At 32.4% G+C, this 12320-nt stretch overlaps 1 protein-coding gene and 1 non-coding gene across 2 annotated transcripts; both read right to left on the bottom strand.

Annotated features, from left to right (window-relative positions):
* Positions 1 to 1675, bottom strand: LOC105176355 (uncharacterized). Its single transcript, XM_011099130.3, has 2 exons — positions 882 to 1675; positions 1 to 735 (listed from the first exon to the last, which is right to left on the bottom strand). The coding sequence occupies exons 1-2, from the start codon at positions 1239 to 1241 to the stop codon at positions 127 to 129; spliced, it is 969 nt and encodes a 322-aa protein (XP_011097432.1). The 5' UTR covers positions 1242 to 1675; the 3' UTR covers positions 1 to 126.
* Positions 1676 to 8713: 7038 nt separating this feature from the next.
* On the bottom strand, positions 8714 to 8786 carry TRNAR-UCU (transfer RNA arginine (anticodon UCU)). Its single transcript has one exon. It is a non-coding gene; the product is annotated as a tRNA-Arg (tRNA).
* Between the last annotated feature and the right edge of the window lie 3534 nt (positions 8787 to 12320).

The raw sequence follows: 12320 nt of genomic DNA, 5'->3' as shown, positions 1-12320 counted from the left end.
GATAGGAAGAAGAAAAGACTAAGGATGAAATAAGTTACAAGCAACCAACTACTGATATTCCCTAGAATTGTATTTCTTTTTTGGTTTTTTCGGGCCATTTCTTGAATTAAAAGGCTCCTACTTTCTCTACCTGTGACTGCAGAAATCCAAGAGCTTTTTCCTTCCTTCAACAATTTCATCAAAAAAATCATCAAGCTGTCCAATTATGTTCTCAGTTCCTGCCCTCAAAATTCCAAAGCAACCCTTCAAGCTTTCCACTCTTTCTCTTATCCCAACTTCTGATTCCCACTCCAAGATCCCCTGTGAGCACTTCCTCTCCAGCTCTCCTCTCAGCTCATCCAGGGCAGCTTTTGATCTCCTAAACTCATACAGAAGGACTCCGGGCCGGCCAGTTATTTGATTGATCTCAGATGCCACCCTCTGCTGCAGCCTGGCTGTTGAGATCATGAAGGCTGATCCAAAGAACAGGCACCCTTCATATCCATTTCTTGGAGAATTTGACTCGGGCCAGCAGAAAACTAAGCCATAGAGCAAAATCATCAGTAGAAGTGAACTGACGTTTCTCATTGCATAGAGCACTCCCCTGAACCCATTGAATCCATTCAACTTGGATTCAATGGAGACTGTCTCATCAAATTTCAGAGAGAGGGGCTCAATTCTTGTCTCCATCAGGGACCTGTTTTCCTCCTCCAGCCCCACGGCCTCTCTTCTGCATCCTGATATAGCCCGAATCACCTGTTTTATTTTATCAAGAATCCCATTAAGAACTGAACAAACAGAAAAACTTAAAAAGCAAGAAAAAAAGCCTGATCTTTATCTATCAGTGAATCTTGATGGCTATGACAGTGTGTGTATGTGTGTGTGTGTGTGTGTTGGTTTACCTGACGAGAAAGCTGTGGACTCAAATGGCGATGGGCATCAAGAGAGGAAGTTATGTTGAGGCCTGCAGAGTAGTAGTTCTCCATGCCTGATATGCCAGTTTTAAGGATTTGGCAAACTTCCCAAAGCTTGGAACTCTCATCCATGTACTCATCAAGCCATTTTTCACCAACAGGCAAGTGGAGTTTCTGAACCAAAAGGGTCAACTGACTGTGGGAAGATCTCAAAAGGGACAAGACTCTCTGGAGGAACTGAACAGACATGAAGTTATTAGACAGAAACAGGCGTTCAAGATCATCAATCCCTCGAGTCAGGAAATTGTAGAAGCCATTGACAGAGTTTGTGGAGGAAGGATCCATCATAGAAAATGAAGTTTGACAGTTCCAAAGGGGAGAGGCAGAAAAGGTTATAAAGAGTGGCGCTACTTAAATTGTAATGGTAAGGAGAGAGTGAGAAAGAGAGGAATATGAAATCTTTAGAAGAAGCTCAGGTTTCTAAGGTTGAAAAGGATTGTTGGGAGCAATGATGGTTGTTTCCTATAGAGGGGAAAGGATGATTGGTAATCTGCCATTTTTCCATAGTTTAATGGGCAGAAAGGAAGAAAGAAACTTAAATTAAAAGGCAAAAACAAAAATGAAAAACCCTTTTCCCCTTACAAAAGAGAGAGAGAGTGAGACTATTGAGAGACATGAATGAAATCCTCATGACCTCACCTCTCTCTCATTTTCTGCTAAAAACAAACACTTTAGTGCTTCAAACAACATTATGTGGAAACAAAAAGAGAAACAAATGCAGTTAATGATGTTAGGATTGAGTTTCATTGGTTTGTATGTATGTAATAAACATTTGACACATCTCTAAACAACTAATAAGTCCACTCTCCTTTACATATTCTTTCATTCTTCCGCCATTTGGATTAATGGAAAGGAGTTAAGTCTTTTGATTTGAGTGGTGTTTTGGATTCTTCTTGATTCCCTCTTTTTCTTCCTCGAGCAACTGACTCTGTTCCTTCACTTGTCATTGAAATTTGTGGAGGATTTGTTTTCCCCTAGATACACATACTCTTTACCATGAACACACACACACACACACGCATATTTTCTTGTTTTCTCCTCTTCTTTTAAAGGGGATTTTGGAATGATGGGATTCTTTGTATTTTGCTTCCCTTCCAAAAATCAGTCTTTTTAGGCCACTCTTCAAACCCTTTTTACTATTTCTTTCTGTATATTTTTGTTGATGGTAGAATAGAATGTATGATGCTCCCCCTAGACCTTACAATGCAGAAAACCCACATGATATTTTTGAAGCACACCATTTTGATTAATGGCCCTTTGGACCCATCAATCATCTTATTGGGTCCTCCTCCTCCTATTTATACATATATTAAAATATGAATGGAAAATTTCCACTTGACCAAATCGAGAGTATATATCCACTGCAAAATGTGTGGATGCACCTGATAATTTCTCTTAATTAAACTAATTTTCTATATTTTATTATTTTAAAAATAAAAAGTGATGGATAGGGGGGAGGGGGAGTGTTAAAGTTGATTTGTTTATGTAGGAAATGTGTTTGTTTTAGAAGAGAGTGGTCGTGGGTTTTTGGGGTTTGGAGAGGAGAGGAGAGGGATGTTGGTCCTTTGAGATTTCATTGGAAACTGAGTTTTGGAACTATGGTCCTATATTTTAGGCCTTTGATTTGGGCACCCCCCTTTTTCTTTGCTGCCCAGATCACCTGCATCCAATTATAAGATCACACCTTTTTTTAAATTTTTTTATCACTTCTCCTTTTTTTTTATTATTTTTTTTAGAAAAAATAAAAAAATAATCTCAATTTGTAATTTCTTTTAAGATAATTCGAATCCACGACCAACCATAACTCAAGTGATCCTTAATAGACAGCCCAACGATTTAGATTTCAAAATCTCTTCTTAAAGGTCTCCAACTCAAATTTTGAGTATGTATGATATGTGTATATATATATATATATATAAATTGACTATAATCATCAACCAATAATTTTTTTATTCAGCTATTAATAAACAACTATCATAAAAATAGATAAATATTCGTACTACTCAAAATCATAATTCTTTCAAATATTTAGAACTTCATGTTCATCACTACGTGATAAATTCGACACTTTTTTTTTTAATTTTCTTAATTAGACTAACTCATGATTATAAACAAAAAAAACCAGCCATAAACCACACCATGTTGTTGCATTAACGTGAAAGTCTCGATTTCATTATGTTGATCGAAGGATTGAATTGAATTATAAGCATCATAATAACATTAATTATGAAATTACAGAACCTTTTACATTTACATGTTATGAACATAATCATTATAATCACAAGAAAAAGAAATAATAGGATATCTAACAATTGGATTTGCCAATAAATTATTAATTCACCTTGTTTTTGTTTTTTTTTTTCAAACACATTTTTTTATAATTTAAGTATAATTTTTTTTCTCCTCGTCTCTTGCAACATTTACTTTCGTACCCTCAATAGATTATTTAATATAATCAAAAGAAAAATAATTACCGAAGACATATATGTAGAAATATATATTTTAGTAAAAAATGTGGCTCTTTATTTACTTTTTGATATAGTAAATTTTAATTGAAATAAGCGCGAAAAGAAATCCTATCTCCATATATGATATTGCGATCAATATTTTTCACGTCAATCATGTTTTTTCTCAAGATGGTATTTTTACATATATTATAATATCAATAAATTTTGCATATTAGACGAATGATTAAGTCTCTATAATTATTAAATGGATTTTTCAAAAAATAAAATAAAAAAATTGGCCACCATCCTTTTCATCCTATGAGGATGGATCATGCCATGCCCTATAAATTATGTCAACAAGAATGTTTCATTTTCCTCTTAATGAACCATAGATGGATCCAACTGTATGGTCCATATCCCCTCATTATTTATACGGATCTACGATGAATAAATTGAAAATAACATGTTTAGAGTACGCAAGCATCTCACGTCGATTAAAGACGAGGAGTTTGAACAGTTTATAGTCCTCAATGTTTTATTTCTTTTACTGATGAGTCTTTTCAGAACAAAAACGTGATGTTCATAAATAAAAAAGATATATAAATCTTGAACGAATTAATTATTAATGCATCCGATCACTTAAAATATTAATTTTAGGAAGTAAATTCCCTCTATATGTAATATATATGTGTGAATATAATTAATGGGGACCACTGAAATTTTGAGTTTATATTAATGAGGAGAAAGGAATCAATAAAGCAATAGTTTCAATTGTTTTAACATGATATATATCTCATGCGCATGGATTAATGGATCAAGTAAAAACTAAAGAAAAGACATTGAAAAAATTGGACTTTGGCCCCTCAAATGTGCTGTTTTTGTACTTTTGGCACGTATAGATATCTCTCATTATTTCCATGTTATTAGTTCCTTCCATATTCAGGTAATAATATTCTACATGCATCTGCTGATATATTAATGGATTAAAGTTTCGTCTCAAATTGAATTCGAGTCCGTAAATATTAACTTTAAAATCGAAATAATCAAGAAAAATAATAACTCGTTCAATATTTAACCGTATCATAATAATTTATATCGTTCTGCAACATGAATTATATGATTATTTAAAATATGTCAATGTATTTACATTTTTTTAAAAAAAGATAGTTACGAAAAGTAAAAGAAATTTAATTTTTTTACCTATCTTTTATATATATATATATATATATATATAATTTACCTTGTTCTTTAATTTCTCTAAACCATATGAAATTTTAAAAAAAAAAGGGGGGGTTGAGGAAAAGCAAAAAATAATAAACTTACATGGCATGGTTGGGTGCCAACTTTATACACAAGTGGAAGCTTTTCATTTAAATGGCCAACCTTCTCAAAGTGTACTTTCTCTAGTTTGGGCCCTCTACTTGTCTTTGAATCACTTTCTGGTCAAAAACAAATTAAAAATGAAGGAGTAATCATAGTATTACGAATTGTTAAAGCATCATTCACACAATTCTTCTCATTTTAATTCTTGAATTTTCCATAATGATGCCACGTCCTTTCATGGATTGAAAAATGCTTAATTATGTTTGCACGCCTAGAGTAATTAGTTTAGGTCAACCAATATATGTGCATATATAAAGGGTTTCGTGTGTGTAATGTAGGTCAGCATCATATATTTTGTTGCAAATGAGAAGTTTGAGCTTATCGGCTTATAAATTCCAAAGTCCATTGTTCTCCCACTCGAGTTATCTTTTTAATATAAAACCATGAACCTCATAGAGAGGCTTGCACAGTGGGATGATGATCGAGCCCCAATCCCCTCATTTAAGGGACTGACGATATAGGCAAACGTCCTACATTGATTACAAACGAAAAGTTTGTCGCCAAAATTCTACAAAACTATGAGATTCATACGAAATCAAAGTAGACAATACATCGCATATCGAAAATTATTCAAGTCGCAAGCCAAATTAGTGTGTATAGTATACACATTGTCTCCTACTGCAAGATCTTTGAAAATATTGTGACAATAGAATCCCAATTGTTGGAGGATCTAAAAATTGACAATATTTTTCAACATGAACATATAACTAAATGAGATTTTAAATTCAAACTCACACCCCATCACTGTATTAAAAATTGAATAAACAAAAAACACTTTTTTCTTCTAAATTGAATAATTAATTGGTGGGTGTAAAAACTGAAAAGAAATGAATATAGGTGGAGAGTGAAAGAAGCATAATTAGCAATCAATGCCAAATTGTACTTTGTGTTTCAGCACTTGTCATTTCAAATTCAGCCAATTGATTCCCACAGCTGTTATTTCATTATAGGCATTATCTCATTTGGGCAGGCAATAATTATGACCAAAAACCACCACTTAACCATGCCCTCCCCCCCCCCCCCCCCCCAATTAAAATCCAACCACTCATGCAAAAAAGAGAGAAAAATTATTTAAGTTGTTGCAGCAAAATTGAATTGGCATAGATAGGCCCTTTCAGTCCTTTTCACCACACAATTGATACTATTCCACTGCAATATCAATTATTTGTGAGACCACACACATGTTGTGTTATAAATGAATCACCAAATATATTTAGATACATTCATTCAACAAGTACAAAATCATATATATTTTCACCAAAAGATAGGTAAAAGATATTATATTTATAGTTAGTGATTTGTGCCAATTTCCGTTACACTTTAAACTTACTTGTATCTTTATAATTTTATTAATAAACGAGTAGGGTTCGGCCAATCACCCCACCTAAGCGTATATAGGTGGCATAACCAAAAACAATACTAGTAAAAATAATTTGTATGTAATTCCATGATGAGAAATGCGCATTCGGAAAGATCTCAAGCTAGTATTAATTAGTTCATTAAACATTAATAGCCTGTATGATTCACGTCGTTACCATCAATAGATTGTGGTTACTGACAATCACGGTCATGAGAGACAATGATCAAAGAAGACATAATTCATAGCCAAAGGAATTTTAATAATTGATTACTCTTCATGAAGCTGCCAATTTTAGTGCAACCCAAAAGAATTGCAAGCAAGATAGGAAATATAAATCAACTTTCCCATAATATAACCAAGCGTATAAATACCCCATCCATTGCTCATTTGGAGGAGGTTGGATTCTCTAGTAAAAACAGAGATACTCGAGTTTTCTAGCCTATTTGTATTTATTGAGAACTATAATGATACTTTTACGCAAAATAAATAAAATTATTTATTCAATATGTATTATATCAAATGCTATTTATTTCGTGCAACATCAAGAATCAACATTAGGGTTCCCTTGGCTTGGAAGTTCTTGCCAAGAATTTAGTCTTAATTGTTCGACATCTTGAGCACAAATGTCATTTATTTCAAATTGTTAGGTCATGTTAATGCATTGAGAGTTATCCTAGTAGGGAAGGGATCAGTGAAAAAAGGAGTCAACCATACATATTAGCAAATATACACATTCAAGAACTAAGGTATATATGTACACAAAGGTAAGAGGGAAATTGAACTCAAGGGTCAACCAAACAACATTATTGCCATTATTATTGTATAAACTAAAAAGAAAAGGATGAGAGTTATAATGATGAAATTGGCAAGAGAAAAGTAAAGCTACCAAAGAATTAAGATTTTGAAAAAATAATATAATTTCTCCCTTTTGGCTATAATCCAATGCACTTTAGGGGTAGCTTTGGTAGGATTAGGGTTTATAGGGTACTTGTTTTTTGATCTTAGGTGAAGGCCCACTTTGAGGATTCCTTCCAACTATAGTATGCCCCATTGGCCACTTCTCCACCCCTAAAAGGAGGGTCCTTGTTAAAATTATATCAATGCATAAGAAACTAAGCACAAAAACCTTGACAAAGCATTTATAGTAATCTAGTGCCACTAGTGGTTGTAGGCTTTAATACTCTAGTGACACCAAGGTGAGATCTTTCCCATGGTTTCATGAGATTTCTCTTATGCATGTCATGTGTGCAATGATAGAAAACAGTGAGCAAGAGAGAGAATCATCATCATTCTAGCAAGATTTTATGTTCACATACTTACAATATTTGAAACTCGAGTAAATTATTTTAAAATTCAAAGTAATGAATCAGAACAGTGGATGAAATGAGCACAGAGCATACGATATGCAGCATCGATCTTTTTTTTTTTTTTTTTTCCTTTCGAAAGGGTTAAGTGGGTAGGCGGAATTAGGTATGGAGATGAAGTATCACAAATAAAAACCCTAAATGAATTTTGGCTATTAACATATGATGATCTTGAATAGGGCAAGGTTAATTTCAAGGCAATTTGAAAGAACATGTCCCTAATGATCAAGCTAATATATGTAGCTGGTGGCATAGTTTCCGGGACTAGTCCCATTCCCCACAACCCCCTCCCACACATGTTTCATGATACATCTCTTCTTATACTTCTTTTCCCATCAATAATGCACAAAATCTTGGATGAGGGCCTTCTCATTAAATTCATTTTTCATCTGCTTCATGAATGTATCTTAAGCACCCTATCTTTGGAGAATGTTCTACACACGTGTGCGTGTATGGTTTGTGGGCTAGACCAGTCGTTGAATTGATCACATCAAGGAAAAAAAGGGGGGAAGTAGGTCAAGATATAGTCTCACAACCCTCCACATAATTGTGTGTATGTATTGATATGGGAATGTTTCGATACAGTTTCCATAGCCCTAACTCTTATTTTGGTGGAACGTAAATAGGTAAGAGACGAATTAAACAGATTTCTTTTCTTTTTGATATATAACTAACAAATATAACCAAAATTAAAAATTTTACATTATGCTGAATGTAATTAATGAATACCAAGACTGAGTTTAAATAACAGTATGGGATTCAACTATTCAGGCGTTAAACCAATGTGGTACAAAGTTCATTGAATTTAGGAAATTGTGGTCCCAAAATGAGTTGCAATTTCTAATGGGAATCAAATGTTTGGACCTACTTAATAAATACGATGGAGAGGAAAAGTTATGGCCTTTGGGCATTTCATGGTGAAGTACAATATGGACCAGTTTTTGCCTGTCAGTTGAGAGGGCCTTCTTTGGGTTATGTTGTTGCTGATCTTAAAATCCAAATAATATTTTCTAAAAGAATAAATATAATAAAATTCCAAGTGATTGTTGATTGAGTGGGGAATTGGTGTAACTAGAAAATAAAACTTGTAAGAGATCCAAGAAATTATTAAAAGTGCAGGCCCGTTGGGCCAATGGCCAGAATTCTGACAACTTAGTGGCCCATCATAATAGCCCACAAAGAGTGAAAAGAAAATATAAAAATGAGCACGCCCAGTGGGACTCGAACCCACAATCGCCTGATTAGAAGTCAGACGCCTTATCCATTAGGCCATGGGCGCCGTTGATCTTCGTCAGACCTATTCAACTTAATAGCTAAATTTCACCAGAGCCCGCATAAGCAAGTCCATTTATTCCAGGCCCATAGGCCTAATAACAATTTTTTCTTAGCTCAACTGAAATGGTCAATTCAATTGCAGGCAGTTTTGTTTGTTTGTTTGTTTATTTGCAAGTTGCACTAATAATAGATAGGACAGTTGCAATTATTGAATAAAACCACTAACGTAAGTTTCTCTATCCAGAGCTTTGTGGAATTTCTCACACCCCTTAGGCTCAACTCTTCACTTCCTCCAATTCTTTTTTAAATCTGAAATTTCTAATAAAATCTCACGTTTCAAAGTTGGTTTTTAAGTGCTCAATACAAAAAAGAATGCGATATCCTAATTACGTTTTAATCTAATGGTTAAGATTAAGATTAAGATCTCATCAAACATGTGTGTATTTATTTTATTATATGTGAATATTTATATTTATTGAATCGATATATTAATTAAAGTAATAATAATAAGAGTGGGATACTTGATAGAGTGAGAATGACAGTCACAGAATTCAGCAAATAAGAATTATCTCTAAAATTTAGCTAATACGATGTAGTTGTCAACTATTTAATTTTAAAATAATAGTTGAAAATGTTATATATATATATAGGCAATGCATTTCATGTTTGATTATAGCTGTTACTTGTAACTCAGTGGTCGGTATTTCTATTCTAATTAATAATAATGTACAACCAACCATAGGTACTAAATTACGTAACAAATGCATGCCCACATTAATATCTATGTTGACATTACATAGGGGGAAAAAATTTAAAAAAACAACCAATTTTCTGAATTGGTACGAATTTTACGATCTTGTTCTATAAAGATGTTTTATTAATAAGATGAGACTTTAAAGCTTTTAAGTCGTTCATACTCCTTATTTGCAATCAATGTGGGATATTTATCTAAAAGAATGAAATATATATTAAAAGTTGGAAAAGGAAAAGCATTTTGGAATATTAAACTCAACTTATTATTGTCACTAATTTGATCCAAGTGTGATTTGATAGATTCAACAAAATAATTTATACTGAAAATATTATTTTAAGAGAAAAACAAAGCGTATTATAACATGCATATATAAATTAAGAATCGATAAGTGCTCTAATTTGATTTTTTTTTTCATGGCTTCTAGAAGATTACTAATTAAGTTTATTGTTCATGTTCAGATACTCATCCGGGCTAATTATATCGGGTTTTTGTTTTTAAGTTTGATGTAATTATACGAAAATTTTATGTTATTTGAAAATTTATATTTAGTATTCCTCAAGTTTGTGTTCGTCCAACAAATAAATCATTTCGTTAGTCAAAATTAATCGAATATTTTGATAAAAAATTGAATTAAAATCTATATGTACTTCTGATTGATTTATTAATCACTTATTATTGCATAGTTAATAACTGTCCCCATACATTTTTCACACGCTAATGAATGTGATGAGGTATATCTTTAGCTGAAGGATAATTTGCTTATCAATTAAGTTTTAAAAAAAAATCAATTAAATAAAAAATACAATATAATTTTTCAAGGAAATTAATTATTATTGGGCAGTCTAAAATGTGAAAGTGCGGAAGGTGGATGCTACGTCAGCATCTGTCCATCTTGACTCGGCAACAAAAACAAGTACTTGCTTTGAATTTGAACAAAGTTATTAGTCTCCAATTCCGGTTGAGCAAATAAGAATCGCGTTAGTGTGAACCCACAACTCAAACCCTTGAACCCTAAAACACGTTTTTAAATAACCTGGAAATTTCTAAATACCTAAAAGGGATTAAAGAAAAGCATTTTGGGATAGAAGCCGCGTAATCTTTAGGCAAAATTTAATAAAAAAATAAAAAGAAAAAAGAAAAGAATAGTTATATTCTTTCAAGACTATAACTAACTTTAGGCAAATTAGACCACATCGCAATAAATAGAAATTTTTTAAGTTCTTTGAGGCCAATCAATGGATGGGACACTTGTTCCAGGCCCAAAAATGCAGCGTGTCTACTTGTATTCTTGTTCTCGGACCCATTTGAATGGCTCTGAATTACTTACACGATAAATACAATATATTTATTATATAATTCGTGTATAATTTAAATATTATCTTTTTTGTATTATTTGTTTGATTTAATCAGGTTTTATTTGGACTCATATCATAAATTAGGACAATAGTTAGATGAATATTACAGAATATTTCTTTTTAGCCTCTACCGCATTCCCTTTTCTTCTCTCCAGACCCATCCCCGAAATGAAACTCTGCCATTTCCAACAAAGAAACGAGCAAGAAATAAGTAGGTAATAAAGCATTAAACTAGCATTTGATATATTAATTAAATACATAATATCAATATTTTCGAATCAGAATTTCTAGTTGTGATCTCACTAAAATAATTTTTTTTTCCATACATAAAGTCTAGAAAGTTCCAAGACGATTACCACCACAATTCAGAACAAGTTCAAGAACTTGCATGTATAAAGTTATCCACTACTCCAACTCTCTCATATAAATAGAGACAATCCAACACACAATATTTTGTTTTGTGTATTGTATAGTTTCCCTCCTCTTCTAATGTAAAATTAAGATGTTGGTGCATAAAATGGTGGGGTAAGGTGTATGGAGAATGGACTGATGTGTTATATTATCAGTGTATTTAGACTAGTCACACTTCAACTAAATGCAATAATTACTAGCCATTTCTTGAGTTGATGTCAATGTTCAATTGTGGAACTAGTCCTTTTGATCCAAATGGGACCTTTCCATTTCAAATATTAAATATTTGTTTCTATTCTTGATTTAGATATTAATAATTATGATAAATTATAATGGGCTCTATTTAAATTTATCATAATTATAAATTTTATCTTATTATTTAAAAAATTACAAAAACCTTTTAAAAGTAGTGATTGTCTAACAAATATTCAATCGTGACAGCCCATTATAAAATTAAATTTATTAAATGGCCGTTAATCTCATTAAGATATTTGTAATATTTTGAATAACAAAAAATTATAATAAATTTTAAAAGTGTTGGTCGTGATTTGTCTTAATATTTAAAAATTAAAAATAAAGACACGCTCCAAATATCAACATTTTGTCCAATCATAGCACCATTATCATATCCCTAAAATAGTACTTTTCTTTTGTTTCAAGTAGCCAACTGTACATATATATATATATATATATGTATGTATGTAAGTCTTTTTAATCACCGCCAAATGAGAGAGATGAGAGAAAAAGATTTTGACGAAAATATCCCGAGATGGGTCCAAAATTCCAAACATATTCCTTTTGATTTTCTATTTTATAATATATGTTCGTTCACCCGAACTAGAATAGAATAATACAATATTATAGGGGTCAATTTATAATTAAGTTTTCGTGCGGCGGATAATGCCTGCGACAAAAGGGCCGCCTGAAAGACGGAGATTTGAACCATGTCATTGGGCCCAATCAAAGCACGCGTCTATAGGGATTAGGGGAGCCAATATTTTTGTTTTCTTTTCAATTG

Source organism: Sesamum indicum, linkage group LG2, assembly GCF_026168435.1.
Source record: "Sesamum indicum cultivar Baizhima isolate 11 linkage group LG2, ASM2616843v1, whole genome shotgun sequence".
In the NCBI taxonomy this organism is placed as follows: Eukaryota; Viridiplantae; Streptophyta; class Magnoliopsida; order Lamiales; family Pedaliaceae; genus Sesamum; species Sesamum indicum.
This window is presented reverse-complemented; position numbering and strand designations above follow the sequence as displayed.